The sequence below is a fragment of the Columba livia genome, chromosome 4 (genome assembly GCF_036013475.1).
Source record: "Columba livia isolate bColLiv1 breed racing homer chromosome 4, bColLiv1.pat.W.v2, whole genome shotgun sequence".
Taxonomy (NCBI): Eukaryota; Metazoa; Chordata; class Aves; order Columbiformes; family Columbidae; genus Columba; species Columba livia.
In genome coordinates this window covers 39077130-39095208 of record NC_088605.1, presented here as the reverse complement: position 1 = coordinate 39095208, position 18079 = coordinate 39077130, and the positions used below count along the sequence as shown (strand labels likewise).

The window sequence follows — 18079 nt, the reverse complement described above, 5'->3', positions numbered from 1 at the left end:
ATCTGAAATATGTGCAGTAAAGCAATGTAACAACAAATCCCGACAGATTCAGGTACTGAAACTGTCGGTTCTGTGTCTGGGTGAGATAACTGTACTCTTTCTTCTGCCACCATGGAAAAAAAGGAAAGTTTTCAATTAGCCTTTGTTCTTATCCCTCTAAATATATTGGAAAGTATGCTAGCAGTTGAAAAACAGTAATACCCATCTCATTCTCTTTTTAAGATGGAATAATTTATTTATAATGTGTATTTGACATCATGCTGAAGGAAGTTAAAACAATAGCTACATTAGATGAAATTTGGACACCAGATGTTTACTTAGGAAGTCCTCATGAATCTACAAGTTGTGATCCAGTATTAATATATTATGCAGATATCGCATCTCCACCAATATCTTTGAAAACACATTTTACAGTAAATCAATCATATAATGTCAGCCATTGTCACTTAGTTAAGACTTCATTAATCCTATAGTCATGGTGATATGAAAAAAAAAAAATTGGTTTACTCAAAATGGAAATATTTAAGCTTGGTTTCCTTTGCTGTTACATGAACTTATTCAGTGATTTAATACACAGCAAGTCTCTCAGTCACTACAGTAATGCTAAGCTGTAGGACCTGAAAATACTTCTTTCTCAGTCCCCAACTCATGGATTTTACAGAATTGTTTTACTGCATTGACATGAAAATGTCATCCATGAAGGCAAGCAGCATATTTGAAAAAGGATTAAAGCCTAAGAACTCACTAACTTCTCTTTTGATTACTTATTTTTTTAAGTTTCATTCTCATACTCTTAATGACTCAATCTCAGCCCACCAAGTGTCACACGTCTGTTGTACAAGAGCGATATAACCAGCTATTCCCTACCCTGCACAGACCAATCGCTGCACAGCTGGGCTGTTAAAGTTCTTTCATCAGGATCAGTGCCATACTGAATGACAGAGTCCCCTGTTTCTGCAGTGAGGTCTTTGGCAGCGCTTGACTTCTTTTAACTTCAGCTTTTCCTTTTCATGGCTCACACAAAGGATAAATACTTATAAATTACTATGTATCAGTTGACAGAAAAGGTGGCTCATTTTTCCATATTTGATCTGTAAGACGTTGATGGCCCCAGGGTTATCTGAGAATGTAAGCAGTGCACTGAAGCTTAGTTTTAGTACTGCTCAAATGAAAAAAGCGACATAAAGGGACATTGTTAATACCTTCTAAGAGCTAGAGCCACTTTCTTATTTGAGGCATTAAATCAGATGTATGGAAAGTGTTATATAAACTGGTAGCACCAAGATGCCTCTCTTCTTGCTCTACTGGAGCACCCTCAGGATTGTCCCAGCACTCTCCTCACATTCATTTTTCTAGCAGATGACCATAATGAACATAAAGTTGTCTTTTGGTGTGGACAGTTTCGTGCTGTGATGAGCAAGCAGGGCAGCTCCCAGGACCCCTGGGGTGTCTCTCCCTCTCTGACCCCCTCCGCCCCAGGCAGGCTGAAGTGACCCTGGGTGACAACCTGGCTCTGGCGCAGGCAGGGCAAGGCTGCTGGAGCCAGGACATCGCCCACTACCTCAACAGCAAATCTCGCTGGAACTCATTTGCCTTTGAACAAAGTTGGAGAGTTTTAGAATTATCTAAGACAATCGATCAAGATAACCACCGGACCCTGGGAAGCTCTAATTCTCCTCTGTAATTATTGTTCAGCCTGAAATGTAGGAGTGTGGGGGGACATGGTCTTCACTTTTTTCCATTTAGCATGGAGCATGCAAGTATGTCATTACACAGCTCCCACCACAATGTTCAAAAATCTCAAAATTCATCCTAGCAGGCTGTATCAATGGCCTGCAACCCTTTGTTTTCCTCAGAAGGTTATCATGGTAATGAACACATCCGTTGCTTTCCGGTTTCCATTCCATGCTTGTGTACTAATGACAAATAAGATACTTTTGAGATTGTAGTGCTACAGTATCTCAATCTGCCTCTCCAATGGAGAGCCTATTGAATCATGTAACTGCTGGATTTCTCCAAAACTCCAACATTAATTTAGCCAGAGGTCAAGTTAGCTGGAAGCTAAGCTACTTCTTTCTCAAGGTCTGGCCTGCTCTGGAGTAAAGCCTTTTTAACACGGGCTGGCTAACTTAAAGGAAGCAAGCTGTAGTTTTAACATAAGTTAACTGCTTTTTGTAAAACTCAAGGATTACTGTGTCTTGGCTTACCCAGTGATTTCTCCTTATGGCTTGCTGCCTCATTTAAAGCACAGAAGTTAGACACTACACCAGCAGAAATCCCTCTCAGGTGACATGTTTTTGTTCGCAAGCGTTGCTGCAGCACTGAGAAGCCTGCATGTCCTTGCTTGGACACCTTTAGTGTAGAACAGGGAGAAAACAGACCCCTTAGAGTTTGTGTTCTCTGTGCTTTTATGCCGTATCCGCTCTCTGTTACAGGCTACAAGGTCCACAGTCTTAGTATCTACATCCCAACATGTTAGGATGGCATTTCAAGAGTTAAATATGCATAATGACTTATATGTAGTGTCCCGTGATATTTTTTGGAATTTCTTGAACACTAAACCAGCCTTCAAGGTCACTGCTAACCATTCTTGTTAGTCCATACTTGTTAGTCCCTGAAAGCGTGTTTTTCACATATGCTTATCTGTTTCTACAAATGACAGCATTTAAGCTTGAGCAAAAAATCATTGTGTGTAGCAATCAATACCCTACCTGCATGGGTGATAAAATCTGTCTCCTGTCCATCACCAGTCTCTACAATTGCACAAATACAAATGTTGGAAATGTGAGCGTGTTAGGAGTACCAGCTATTTCTTTGCTAGTTGTACATCATAACATTAAAAATTCAAAATCCTTTGTGTGAGTGACTAGAGACAAGGCAGTTCAAATGCATATTGATGTATAAATGAGAAAAAAAGCCTCTCCTTGCTGTGCTTCTGTTTTCCTTCTTCTTCTATGAAAGCATCTGAGGAGATTTGCAGGCTGCATGGTGCTGGTGCTCAGCAGAACATTCCCCATGGTTCTGGCTGCAGCACAATGGCTCAGCTCAATTTCCAGCAACTGCCAAGGCCACACAGCAACACCAGAAAACAAAAGCATAGACTTGACGGAAATGCCTGTATTACAAAAAGAAAATGAAAAACAAACCACGACCCCTCTGCAGTTGAAAGGAAGGATAAAACAAAACAACAACAAAAAAAGGATGAGCTAACATGTAAGCTGCAGCAAATCAGAGGAAAAACTACCTCAAGGAAACATTTCGGGAGCAGAGGGGAGAGGAAATAAAAATCAAGGGAGGCAGATTCCAGCAGTGAAGGAACTGAATGTAGCTTCAGCTCAAATCTTTCCCAGAAATGCATAGTTCAAATGACTGAGAACAGGATGGAGCGATGTCATCAAGACAAAATTATGAAAGCCCTTCAATCCAATAAGCATTCATTAGATGTGGGGTGTATTCACTGTCATTTTATAATTCTGAACCGCATAAATATACCCCAATTATTAATTCCAGTTGTTAGAAGCTTCATTTTAATTAGCTCGGGTGCTCTAAGAACAGAACTGATGTAACATTTAATTTTCTATTAGGCCAGTAATCTTTATTTATACAATGTGAATTTAAGTGCACTGAGAAATGATTGAACACTCTCAAAAAAATTATATCTGAAGTAGGTATTTCACAGGAAACTTTAAAAATATAAAATTAAAAACTACTCCCCTCATTCTTTCCTCTCTCTTTTGCTGGGTGATCCTTTCTACTGTGGGGCTCAGCGCTGGGTTTCTGCATCTGGTTATCTATATGAATAAATGCTAATATTTTACCTCATCTATAGCAATTTTTACTGTATTGAAATAAGAAAAAAGTACCCTAGAACTGGGCTTGTCCAAGTTTTAGAAGAATACTTCTCTGAGCACCAGCAAAGGCTCAAAGGTTCTTGGAGCCAATCACTCAAACCAATGCTCCCATTATTTGCCCAATCTGCTCTTTTATTGGCTGAAAAATTCAGCTCCTAAAACCTTTCATGAAGGTGACATTCTTTGCATTTTCTTCATCTGTCTAAATCTTTCTTAAAACATGGTGAATAGACTCAATATCAGTCCTCCAGAATGAGAAAAAGAGTGGAGTAGCTCTCCCATGTGCCTTACAAGCATGAGGATTGCCTCCCCTTATGATGTTTTGTTCTGTGATGACAAGTTTTCCAGCCTTTGTTTTTGTGCATTAGTGATTTCTAAAATATTTGCCGGGGCCAGGGGCTGGGGGGGACGTCGACTGTATTTCCATTTGACATGTAGCTTTTCTTTTTTTAAAAAATATGGATAAAAGTAGTGGCCAGAATGTCAAAACGTGCTCATGCTTTCTAGGTGTTATAGAATTTGTGCTCATCTCCATGCACGTATGTAGACTTTGATTACCCAAATCCTCCTCATTCTGGAGGTATCTAAAGGATTTTTAAGTAGCCAAACTAAGGTATTCAAGGGGAACTGTGCATGTATTTGCAAAATAAATTTGGTATTTTCCTGGGTTTGGTGGCAGTGGGCAACTTAGTCCTTTTCAATCTAATCTTCCAGAAAAATATACATGGCAGCAGTGGTACATCACACACACAGATTAATTATTACTTAGTTGCTTTAGTCTCAAAAATTAGATTTTCCTTTTAAGAGTAAGTTACACTGCAGAGTGTTTGCAGAAGGCATGCAGACAGCACAAGGAACCTCCATGGGTAAGCACAGTTTCAGTACAAATTTGTTAAGTGCTTTTTCATTTATGCACTTTGAGCCATAGTGTATGACCTGCTCCACAACAGTGTTATTGTGTCAAAGTAAGAACAAAGTGGAACAGGGTGTGCCTGAGTTTTCAAGAAATATTGCTCCAACGCCTGTGAGAGACTGATACGGAAATAATTTTGTCTTAATACAGTTGATCTCTTGCTCTAGTGGGAGGGAAGCAGTCAGACCAAGCTTTGAACTTCTCAGACTTTTTTCCTTTTAGTTTCTTTGTGTGAATATATTTCATACAGATCTGCCTTTCATTTGTTAAATAGAATATTTCAAACTTTGCTGCTTCTAAAGTTTCTCACAGAAAGAATAATTCACTGCAGGACATGGCTCTCTATCCTGTAAAAAGTAAGTTCTACCAGTTTTGTGTAACTAATGGTCAATCTCAAGCCTTTCAGTTTCTGACTTAGAGAGCTAAACTTCTAAGCCCCTGAAGTTGGAAGCTCTATTCTGCAGCTTGGTTTAGCATGAAGCGTTGCTGCTCGCTTTTGCAGATCCGAAATGTGGCAGCCAACCTCTGTGTGGACAGTAAACACGGAGCCACGGGGACTGAGCTGAGGCTGGACATCTGCGTGAAGGACGGCTCGGAACGGACATGGTCACACGAACAGGTATTTTATCGATGGAAAGAGAAATGCAGTGTAGACTTGTTGCCTCTCTTTTCCAGTTTCTAAATATTTCTCTGAATGCTTCTCCTTTCCCTAAGACAAAGCAGGGTGTAGAAATAATTTGTGGGTGACTGCTGACCTTAATGGCTTTTACAAAGTGCTCTTTAATGTAATCTTAGAAATTCCAGCCACCCCCTGGACTGTATATTCTTCTTAATTTCCAAAAGGTATTGTATTGACAAAAGAGGTTTTGAGTGCCCCATTATACCCTGCTGTGTCATGAAAATATGTTGATTTTGGTTCCGTTACCTGAAAATATTTTAAATATAGTACTTGAGTTTGTAAAGCTCTAGTGGTTGTCTGCTTCTGTGCTTCCATCTCAGTAAGCTGTTATATTTTAAAATAATATGAAGTATACACAAGACAAGTAGGTAAAAGCTAGAAAGAAAGAGTTTCACAAAGACAAGGGATGATAAAGACACAAAAAAAAGCTTTTATCTAGGTTGGTGAGGTAGAAAAATATGAGCTCTTGGGAGTACAGAGGAAAAGCGCTCTGATTTGTACTCATTGTGGCTGTGAATGCCTTAGGAAAAGGGATCATGACCCACAGGCTGTGGGTCTGGCCAGCATGAGCAAAGAGAATCCAGATGACAAGTGCAACCTAACCATTTATTAGCAATTTTGGTGAATGTGCCTTTCATAGGGCAAGGTCCCAGATTAGAAAAAATCCCCAAAGCTGAGGAGAAAAATTGACCTGGCAGTTGAACATGGCATTTTGTAAAAGCTTAAATGCTCAGGAGACAGGAGTTCTGAGGGGTATTTGAAGTGCTGAGGTCAAAAATCATTCTCTAAGGATACTGAGAAATGCAGGGAGAGAGGTGCAAGTGAATGAAAGGGAGAAACTGAAGGATGATCACAATCTAGGTAAATGCCAACATGGGAAAAAGAAAGTTGCTGAAAGAAAGCTTATTCACATAGCTACCAAACATGAAGCACAGTGATAGGATGCCAAAACTAGATAAATATCATCAGGTTTTGTTTATGAAAGACATCCAGTAAGTGAAAGAGGTTATGTGGTCCAGACCGGATCATCACAGTGGTCTCTCTGGCTTTAAAATCTGCAGCCTTGAAAAGCTCCAAACCTTTCTTTAGAAGGAAGGGAGTCCTGAAGCTGTCACAGATGAGGAAAAAGAAAGGAGGGGGGAAAAACTTGATTAAAAGGTGAGAGAAGAAAAAAAAAAGGCAGGCAAAGCAGAAAAAAAGAAAAAAAAAAAAAAAGAGGCTTAAAAAAGGAGTAAGTTCTTGTGAGGAGGGTGAAGTGACATAACGGGAGAGGGAGGTTGGGGAGGAATCCATGTTTCAGTGCACTCCCGTGCATTGCAATGTTTGGGATCAGACCCGATCTAAAGGTCTCATTCTGCATTAATGATGAAAAGGGACTTAATTACAGCATGGTTAAGCTAGCACAAAAGGAGTTCAACCAGCCAGCTCCTCAGGGCGCAGAACCAGGAAGCCTAAAGCACGTCCATGCTCAACGTGTGCTCCAGGGACAAGCGTGAGTTCCTTCTGCCGGGCTGGTGGGGAAAGCGCGCCCCTTGTCCCTGTAGGAACGCCCGGGAAGCACAGTCCGGGAACCCCCGCTCCCACCGGAGCGGAGCGGTGGCTCTGGGCGAGCTCAGCCGAGACCCCAGCCAAGCCCTTTCCGCCGGTTTGCCGAACAGCTCAGGGATTTCTCAGGGCTGGTGGGAATGAATGGTGCTCCTTGCCGGGCCTCGCTCCTGCGGCTGCCGCGGGGGGGAAAGGCGGCCAGCAGGGGGCAGCGCTGCACCGGCGGAGCGCGCGGTGCCCCGGCCGCAGCTGCGTCAGCCGGCGACTATCGCGATACTTAACCCCCAGAGCAACGTGTTCCTTTTGTTTCCATTCGTTTGTTGTTTGTTTATTTGGGGGAGGAGGTGTTCCCGGGAGCCAGCACTGCATTCAAACGTTGTTCTTCCCACTGGTAGGAGCACAGTTACCGATGGTTTATCCACCTGTCAATCAAAATCCTAGAAATCATGCGAGAAATGTTAAATAATCTTTAGATGATAGGGTAATGAATAAAATTCTAATTTCTTTTTATATCTAAATAATATATGTAATATAATTACATTTATTATTATAAGCAGGTATTGTAATAAATAAATGTAACTTCATATTCTCCTAGAAAGGAACTTCATTTTCTAAAACCTCTTTTTAGAGGAAAGGTGGTTTTTGTGTCTTACCTTACCAGATAGGGACCTGGCCTAATGTCTACTGCTGTATTACTGGGCAACTTTTCATTTGCATAATTTTAGTAGTGGTAATGCCCTGTAGGTTTCTGAAATAGGTTAGAAACAAAGAGAAAGTAATTTTACTCAAGTATTCAGACTCCTGGTATGAGACACATTCATCTGGATGGTAGATTTCAAGGGTGTGTTTGTGCAAGGTACAGATTTTTGAAAATACCATTTGACAGAATTACAGTATCTTATAAACTAAAAGATTAAACAAATGAGGTAGTAGTCCTGGCTTAAACTCAGAATTTCTATCCCATAGGAAATTATGGTATATGCAAGATATTTCATCCAGAGGAGAACTTTCAGTTATCCTCTAGAAAAGAAATTCTGAAAAAATTTAATTTTAGAAGGTCAAAACATTTTGGTGATTCATGGCTTGGGTGATTTTTTCAGAAACATGATAGCATCCTTCTCCCCCTTTTTGTTGAGATTTCCCTCTGCTTGCAGTGGAGGCACCATGTACACTGTGTTGGCACCTGGGCTTCCACTACTCCAGCCATAGCCAACACCTGTAGCCTCCCAGGAAGAAGTTCCAGTTCGGCAAGCAAAATCCTTCTTTATGTCAGTGGCAGTTTCTAGAAGTGAAAAAAAAAAAAAATCCCACAAAACCATGTTTTAGGTTGGTATATTTTGATGGAAATTCGTTGTCTCGCTTGGAGAGCAAGCCATTCTCTCCACTCAAACCACTCTCTCCACTCAATCCCAAAGGCTGCCCTGTCAGGAACATTATCTGTAGCACATGTAAGACCACAGTCTAATGAAACATCTCCCAAGGAGAAGGGATGTGATCATCCACTTACAGCATGGTAGGCTGTGAAGATTAACTTTGTTAAAGACTGTTTGGGAACAACTGCTGAAACCTGACCAACCCTTAGAGAGCTCCTCTTTATTGTTTATATCTTCTTGAGTTTTTTGCCTACATGATTTCAACATATGCTACTAGAAACTATCAGTATTAATGAAAACGCTAAACATTTTATTATAATAATTCAAATAGCGTGGATTGACACTGGAGATGGTCTTGTAAATTCTGGTATGAATTTACCGGGAGTTCAGTGGCAAAACATAGTAGCTTGATGTGCTCAGTACAGCAGATGTCAGTGCTGGTGCTAGGTAAGAGATATAATCCTTTGTGCCACTTGATTCATGTCACATTACAAGGGCAGAAATTAAAAGCTGACAGTCTCAGCAGCCGTGCTGGGGGTGCACAGCTGTTTAGCAGCCCCCAGGAGAAGAAGGAGACTTTCCAGCCCAGGGCTGTACAAGTCCCCGTGGTCAAGCAGCAGACAAAAGGTTCATGGGGCAGTTGCAGGCTTTCCGGTGAACAGGAGAAGGGTGGGAAGTGAGGATGAATGTTGCTGTGGTTTCTGGAAACTTCCCCAGAATTAAAAAAGAGAGGGGGAAAGAAAGGGGCAGGAGGATGTCGCAGCATGGTGTTCTTCCGCCTCTGTCTTTCCAGAGCTAACTTCTGGCTTCTGGGGAAACTGGGACTCTGCTGGGCTGATCAACTGGCAGCAAAGCAAAATGACAGCCATCCACTCCCTCTTTTCAACTCCGCCCAGCCTGGGCAGGCAGTAGGTGGACAGGCATCATCCCTAACACAGCCCAGCAAATAGCCATTCAGCCTGCCCAGCTCTTTCTTCTCAACTTGGAGGTATAGTTCAAGTCAGATCCCACTTCTGAATGTGACATTTCATCTCTGTGTGGGGCACGTGTCCACTCAAGTCTGATGCTGTAATCAAAGCACAATGCCAGCTGACAGACCCCAGCCTGGCAGTGAGTAACTGAACAACATGGTCAGGCTGGAAAGCATTAATGATGTCAAAAAGGCCTTTGTCCTGTAGATGGTCCCAACCCAATGGCTGTACCAGGAAATCATTTTTCAGACTAATTAGAAATGAAGGTAGAAAAATTTATTTTCCCCAGTTACTGCATGACAGGGCTAGGCTGCATGGAAAGGTAAAGCATGAGGGCTGAGGGGTTGCTTGGTTGCAAATGCAGGAGACAGGACCATGTTTTATGGGCTTTGTGCTATGAGAGAAGGTAGAGGAGGAGAATGAGCATCTGCTGAGCCAGGACAGAGGGTTTCTTGGGTCCAGCAAGGAACAGCAGCCCCACAGGTTGTAGGTGAAGAACCAGCCTGCTGTTTGTTTAATCTTGTATCTGGAAGCATTATGTACTCAGGAATTCTAATAGCATGTAGCATTGTTGCACATTATGCAGAGGACAGAATTTTTACATTGGCCAGATTTAATGTTAACTAGAAAGAATGTGCTATACAATGGAGGATAGCATATAACAATGAGATTAGTAGGACTGTAGGCCTTCAAATTTTATCTGTAAGTACCAGATTTTAATATTAATTGGGTGTATAGAGAAGTATAACCTTTTTTCTGAACAATTTTATTCTGTTTTCACTCCTAGTCCTAAAACTGTGCTTCTGAACCAACAGGTTGATTTTACAATGGTATCACTAGGGCAAAGATGTATTTGTTGGCTTAAAAATGAAACTGTTTTACAAAACTGGAGGCTAAGAAGGAGGAAAAAGAAGCTGTGCTAGTCTAAATGTCGAGATCTAGTATTACACAGATCCTGGTTTTCGGTGAAAGAGAATAAAATCATCCATCTGTAACCACATCTTGAATGTCAAACAGGACACAGCCCTGGCCATCTTCAGAAGCCACACAGGAATGGAAAGGGCAAAGGGATTCCCTGGATCAGTATTATCTGATTTAAAAGCCATCTTGCGCTCTTTTTGGTGTACTGATGCATTCAGTGGGGCAGGAGTCCTTAGGCTAAGGTCCAGCGAGCAGCAGGAATTGGCCCCTTCGCTCACCAGTCATGCAAGGAATGAGAAATTTGGAGACCCACCCACTGGGAAAGATGAGGAAGGTCCTGCAAGAGGATCTCTCTCTTGTAGCAGTGATGAGAGTGAGAATATCACAGAGCCACTGTTCCACGCCGTTCTTCTACATATTTGTTATTCATCACTTTGAGCTCTAGCTTTATTGCTCAGCTGGAGATAGGTAAGGGTAAGAGAAAGAAAATGGCTTTTGTTGGTATTTTCCTTAAAAGAAAATAATCTCAGGCTTCTCTTTTTCTAAAAAAGCAGCAGCATAACTTTTTTCTGTACCAAATCTTACTTCTCATGTTGCTTTTGAAATGATGTTATCTTTGTAGGAAGTCCATGGTTCTGTTTCCAAGAAACATGAAAAAGAGTGGAAAAAGACTTAACCTTTTAAAAAGCAGGAAATGGTTTGAAAATAAAGTTAAAGCTGTCCACTGCATTTTACTGCAGATAAATGAAAAGTGCACTCTCGGGAAAAGAAGAAATAATCAGGACACAGGGGCAGACTGAGAAAATGCTGTAATACAGAAGTAAATAGGGAGTGACAGCAGCTAACAGAGAGAAACAAGGGCTTACAGCGAGACACAGAAAAAAAAAAAAAAGGCAAATATTCAGATACATGCTTGTATTTTGTGCCTGCAGGCCGAGGGAAACAGTAGCACCTCTCAAATGTGGCATTTGGAGGCTGGTACAGCATTGAAGATGAGTGTTTTTAAAAGTTGTATCTCTTCTGAAGATCATGGAAAGAAAATAGCTATTGCAATGAAAAGGTTAAAATCTGGGAAATGCAACCGAAGTATTCAGGATCAGACCCATACACCACCAAGCTTCAGTTTATCTTTGTAGGTACTGGTTCTATCAGGGAATGTTCTCACCATGGGGAGTAGGGTGGTAGGACCAAAATGACCCCAAGATGAGGTGGCTGCGGTGCTGGAGGTGATCAGAGCACGGCATTTGGAGCTGCTGCTCCCATTAAGCAGCCTGAGTGCAGTTCCCCATGAACTGTCTGTCACAGGTAAACAGTTGCCACTAGCAAAGTTTTCTCATTTAAAGAGTGCTTCACTTCCTCAGTGTTATGTTTCTATTTACACTGTGGAAAATGAAAAGTCATGGAGAAAGCCAAAGAATAGCACTGACACTGGGAAAAAAAATAAATAAATAAATCGTCACAGCTTTCAGCAGGGCTTCTGGGTAGCAATTTACAACCTGCAACCTGTTTCTGCAAGGATTGGTCCATGGGAAAGGAAAATGCACTCTGCGTCTTTAAATTTGGTGCTGTCAGACCTGCCACCTTGATCTGATGACTGAAAGACTGCAGTGTCACAGCATCATTTCAGGCAGCTGGTGCCTGATTGAGAAGGATTTCTCTGTTAACTGTGAGCATCCACAGTTCCTCTCAGACAGTAAGAAAAAGGCCTTTAACAAGCTGCTCACAGATTTTGCAGTAGAAAGATGAAGATTGTTTCATGTGTGTTGTCTGTGGGGAAAAAAAAGACAGTTGAGAGAGGATATGCTAACAGTGTCACATATAAACAGAAGGAAACTGTTCATTAAACATGGGAAAGATACTGTGATGGGAAGATCTCTCTCGCTAGCTTCTGCAGACCCGAATGAGAGCTAGAGAAAAGTGACTAGCAGAGGATTTCTGAGCCCTACGTAGCCGTAGTCCTAGTGCATACAAGTGCTGCTTTAACTGGGGTAACTGAAGGCTTTAGGACAGTGCATCCCCTGTCCTCTCTGCAGAACTGTGTCGCCAGAGATGTTTTTCTTCCCTGCCATAGGGATTGTGCTTTCCCAGGGTGTGTTCCACATCGCTGGTGATGCACTTTAATTAAGGCAGTTGGCATCACTGAATTGTACACATGCAGGATCTTGTTTAACCAGCAGCTGGGATGTGTAGAGTAGGGAAACATGCGTCAAGCTTTGTGTGTGGTTTTAAATGTTTTCCACTAGTAATGCATCATTTTATTGCCTGATTGTTTTCCTAGCTCTTCACCTTTGGTTGGAGAGAAGACATCCGCCCCGGGGAGCCACTTCACACCAGGAAGTTCTGCTTCGATGCCATTTCCCACAGCAGCCCTGTCACGCTGTACGACTGTCATGGGATGAAGGGAAACCAGCACTGGAGCTATAGGAAGGTTGGAGTCACTCTGGGGCATCTCAGAGGTCCACTTTGTCTTGAACCTCTATTCAATTTAGTGCCAGCTTGTGTTTTCCCATCAGAGAAGTTTTATCCCGCCTTATTCTAATGTAACGTTGTGGTAATCTCTCTAGAGTATGTTCCTTTTGAGTGTTCAGCTATTTAGGTCAAATTTAAATGAAAATGGATCTGATCCAGCTCAGAGAGTGTCTGTGTTGGATCTGTTCCCTGAAAGGTGTTTTACCATTCTGGCACTTCAAGATGCTTGTGTCATTTTAACAGAGGCACTGTTGGAAATACTTTCATGCAATGTGACAGCAGCAAGAAATGTTGCTCCTGAATTAAATACTGTTATTTTACTGTACTTCAAAGATTACAACTGGCAGAAAAATCTCCCTAAAAACAAACAAACAAAAACCAAACCTCACTAACATTAAAAGCACTGCCGTAGGCCCAAAGAAGGCAGGAGTATATAAACTAAACATAAGCAGCTTGGACAGTACTTTGATCAGCTAAGTTTTAGCCTATTTTTATAAATCACTGAAAACAGGAGGTCAAGCTATTAATAGAAACCGTCAGAGCCTCATGTAGGGCAGAAAGTTTTGGTAATGCTACCAAGTTGTTGTTGTTAGATTTTTTAAAAGGTTAATCAGCAAGTTGCCTTGATCAAAGATTTCACTAATAAAATATGTATTCCATGCAGGATAGGCACATATCTATCTCTGAAGTGCTGAGGCTTCCTCTCACGCATCCTTCACTTTTCTGTGACCACTGTGCCCTGCCCACCACCTTGCTTAAGATGAGGCAAAAGTGCCAGGAATTTGACTTCAACAGATAAACCTCAATACTGCTTTTTAGTTTGAAATTATATATAGCAGAAAACTAATTCAGAACCATTAAAAATAGATTTGCCCTGACCCTTTTTCCTGAGTGCCTACTTATTACCCTGTGCCTTTTTTGCCTACTTATATTGCAACTGGAGATCCACCACATGGTTTTTCTGAACTGTAATCCCCTTGAAGCTGAGGTATTACCTGTAATAAAAATTAGATTGTGTGGACCAGATATTTAGGGGACATGAATTGTCAGGCTGTATTGCTGCCTATCTGGCTTTATGATGCCATAATAATACCTTCTTGCTTCAAAACTCTTCTGATTTATCTTTTTGCCTACTCTTGCTGCAAGAAAGAAGCGTTCATACCTTTAGCACTTCGTTGGTGCTTAATGTAGCCAGTTCATAAGACAAAATGCAGTTCTGGAGCTGCCCTGTATAAGGCTCATCACCTTTGATGTGGAGAGAATACAGCAGATAACTGAAAAAAAGTGCGAGTTCTATTAAATCTGCTGCACAGCTTCATTTTTCATTTCTGGAAGGCTGACAGGGCTTGTATAAAAATTCTCAATGCAAGGCAGGCGTTTTCATCTCAGCAAGAAACACCACAAAATTTTGTTATGATGGAAGTACTGACAAAGCCTTAACTATAATACCAACCTGACAGCAAACCGAATAGTTTGCATAAACCTTCAAATCAAGAAACTGCATTGAAATAATAGAATTATGTATACATGTTTTTCTTGAGGCTTAGCTTTAATTTGGCTACACAGTAAATAGTTTTTTATTGTTTCACACAGTCTGTTTTTTCAGATACAGGGCAGACTTACCTTAGAGATTTTTGGAGGTACAGCTATACCTCCAAAATCCTAATTATATAATCCTTATGTATTTTTGAAAGCATCTTGGCAGTAGGTATTATAGTGTTCCCCCACCGCGCCAGAAAAAAATGTACAAGAAAAGTACGTTACATCGGTTTAACTCCATCTGTACTAGAGCCTTTTACGTAGAGGATGATATGCTACTAAAATTGCACCCAAAATAAATCAGAGTAATAGTCTGGTTAAGCAAGAAATGCCTCCTTTTAAAAAACAGAGAGCAGGTCAGCAACTCTGTTCTGTTCTCTGCACCACTTAGAGATGCTGAAGTTTCCTAATGGTCACGTATGCATCCTGCCAATAATTCTCCGCATGTTTTAGGAAAAATGACCTTGTTTGTCAGTATCTTATAAGATGCTTAATATGAAGTGTTTCTTAGCATGCTGTCATACTGTTCTTATAAAACTAGAAGATAAGTGGTTTTTATGCTTTTATGGGTGAGTCTCTTCTCATGATAATTTGCATCCTCAAGTCACTGGTAAGAAGTAGGGCTGTGAAGTGCTGCAAATACAGTTTGAAGCCAGGCACTGTTTTAAATTCCGTATTCTTATAGCATAGAAACCCTAAAAAACAGTATTTGGATACTGGCAAATAAAAACAGCTTAAATATGTTAGTGGCAAGTAGAATACATGAATATTTTACACTGGGCAAGGAGTGCCCTTCTGAAACGATTTCTAGCTTATCCCCATTACCTGCACTTTTTCTTATTTGAGTGCAGTGTCGGTGCATGCAAACTGGATTATTTTCAGATGAATGAAACCAAAACTATAACTAATAAACATCTGTCAAAGAACTATTCTTATCTCCATACCACTACTCACATATATGGCTACATGTTAAACTATTATACATCTGAGCAACTATTTGAAAGACTATTAAGTCTGTGATAATAAATAATTGAATTTTTTTTAGAACCAATCCAAACCAGCCAAGTATAACTTTGAGAAATCTCTGTAAGAAGTAGTGGAGTAGAATGAATCCAAGTAATACCATAAACACTACTGTGGGTTAGAAAAAGAATAAAGTGAGTTAAATACTGGAAAAAAACTAATCCTGACACCTTAATGGGGCTATGACATCAATGACAGGAGCAATGTGAGAAATGGCATAGATAAATGTAAGTAATCTCAAATTATTAGAGATTTTGGAGAATAGCGACTTCCTAAGATAAAGCCATTTCGTTGACTCCTAGATTCCTGAGCATGCCAGAGCTAAAAATTAACAGTGCCTACAGTTTTCCATTCCTCCTGGTGAAGAAATACACCTCTGGTTTTCAACGTAGCATCATGCTGGCTTAGTAGGTAATACATTGGTTCTGATAAAGTATGATTCAGTTTATGTGCTCTAGTCCCATTAGTGCTATTTGTAGAGCACAAGTATCCAAGAGGGGTCTGATTTAGTAGGTCTTTAGAAAGAAACAATTGTGCAAAATTGATTTCATTATACTATAATTCTACCCTGAGCCTAGTGATTATGATAGGTGCTAGACTGACAACGTTAAAAACCATGCCCAGAACAGCGTGGTTTGCTCAGACTCTCCTGACAGCTTCGGGGACAAACTATAAGAGTAAGTTCACTCTTCACACAATAGGTACATAGATTATTTCCTCAGACAAGCGAAGACGTGTCATTGTGATAGCAGCTTTTATCATATGGACATCTGTCCTGCTGAAACTGCACTGGGGCTACCAACTAATTTCAGATAAACTACTGCAGCCACCAGCTGATAATGACTTCCAGTTGCTATTGACCTTGGCCATAGTTACAGCAGTGACCTAGAAGAAATGAAAGACTCTGTGTCTCATTACCAACCCCCTGAACTGTTGAGGCCCATTATCTTATGGAGAAGTTTCTCCTTCTGCAAATAATCTTCAGACTTGCCTTCATACAGAAGAAGAGGAATTGGTCTGCTGTTTTCAGATGTTAGACAAGTCTCTACAAGAGCTCTTGTGGCTTTTTAATATCTGTGTAAAGAGGAATTTATATATTTCTTTTGGAAAGTTCTTCTCTGGGATGCACAGAACCGTTACTGCTTAAAGTCCTGAGCCTGTTTCCATTGAAATCCATAAGAGCAGCAGGCTTTGACCTTAGGTCAGTGTAAGCTTGAGAAGATAAGTTAATAGGCCTTTGTGTATGGTTAAGTCAGCCAGAAGTTTTTCCAGAGCGACACTATGTCCCTGTTCTTAAAAGGCACTCTTCTTTCCTAATAACTAGACTTTCTAAAAGAAAGCACTAACAATGCTTCACTCAAAAATTGCATCCCCTGGATATTTCTGTGAGAAGAAAGACTGTCAGCTTTCATTGGAAAGGCTGGAGTGTTTTTCATAGTACGCTTTTTGTACTGAAGCAGTTTCCTTTCTTCTGGTACCAGCTATCCTATTAAAGCTTCTTATACTCCAGCTTCAGCTTCCTAGTAGCTTGGCTGACCCTCATGCCCCACTATGACAGAAGTGAAGCCAGATGCCACCTTCCTTCAAGGTCCCACAGCAGGCGGGGTGGCCATGGCACAGTCACTGTGTCCTGATTTCAGGCAGTGCCGTTCCATCAGTCTCTCACAGAAGGACAGGAGGAGCTGGCAAGTTGCAAATGGGTGCCTCTACCACCTTGTAGGGTGCTTGGGAGTTCTTGCAAGCCCACCTCCTAGCAAGGCCATGACAGCCCTTTGTACAAGGTACAGTTAGACCCTTCTTGCAAGATGAGTTATCCAGCTTGCTCACCTCATAGAGCAAGAATACCTCAGCCCATGTGGTTTAGCACTGTTGGTTTTGATGGCATCTCTCTGAATTACAGTCTTGTGTGTGGGTGTGTTTACCCGCTGTTTTGGGGAAAGGACAGTTGCTGGAGGTGAAAACCTGGTTTGTGAAAGGCAGGTGTAACACCATCACCCTCAGCCAAGGCACATGATTTCTTTTTCAAAAGTGCTTTTAAAAAGCTATTGATTCTTTATTATATTATATTTGGGTTTGTCTTCAAACATTTTTCAAATGTGGGGTATTTTTATTTGAAGTTTCTGTATGATTGTTGCTCAGCACCCAGAGCACTTTTCTGGGTTTTTAATCAATTGCAATTTGACAAGTAGTTTGTTGGGGTTTTTTTCCCCTCTCACAAACTGGGCAAGGAGGCTTATCCTGGATTAGTATTAAAATACTGGCAGGGCACGTTTGACACAGAGGAGAAAAGCCTGAATGTGGTTTACCAGGAGCAATCTGAAATTTATTTCAACAGACACAGTAAGCGTATAGTCCCTGGAAACTTTCAGACCATCTAATCACTCCCACATCTGTCTCTCCAACACTCACCTACATGAACTACATACATTGAAACTATTCAACCCACAAATACCAGTTGCTCGTCTGGGTAGTTTCTGCTTTACAAAGATTCACAGGTTACTTTCAATTCACTCCAGTTTTGCAAAGCAAAAATTAATAAAACTAATAATAATAAATAACCTTTTTAAAGAAACTTAATCAATGCTTATCCTCCCAAAATCTCCTTAGGGAGATAAAACAGTGTTAGGGTTTCCTTCTTATTAGGAGAGAGCCAAAGCCATAGGCTAAGTCTGCATTTCATGGGGTGAGAACTGACATAATCAGTCCTGGCTTGATCTGTCCATCCCACCACTTCAGTTAATGATTCATTTTTAACATCTTTCTCAAGTTTAAGAGTATCCTTTTTCCAGCCAGAT

The 18079-nt window shown here is 40.9% G+C and overlaps 1 protein-coding gene across 2 annotated transcripts in view; it reads left to right on the top strand.

The window, feature by feature from the left end:
- Positions 1-18079, top strand: part of GALNTL6 (polypeptide N-acetylgalactosaminyltransferase like 6) — a 457687-nt gene that overhangs the window by 428225 nt on the left and 11383 nt on the right. For both annotated transcript variants that reach the window (XM_065061335.1, XM_065061334.1), the window contains 2 exons: positions 5267-5383; positions 12532-12681. In XM_065061335.1, the coding sequence (XP_064917407.1) occupies positions 5267-5383; positions 12532-12681 (267 nt within the window). The remainder of the gene's footprint in view (positions 1-5266; positions 5384-12531; positions 12682-18079) is intronic.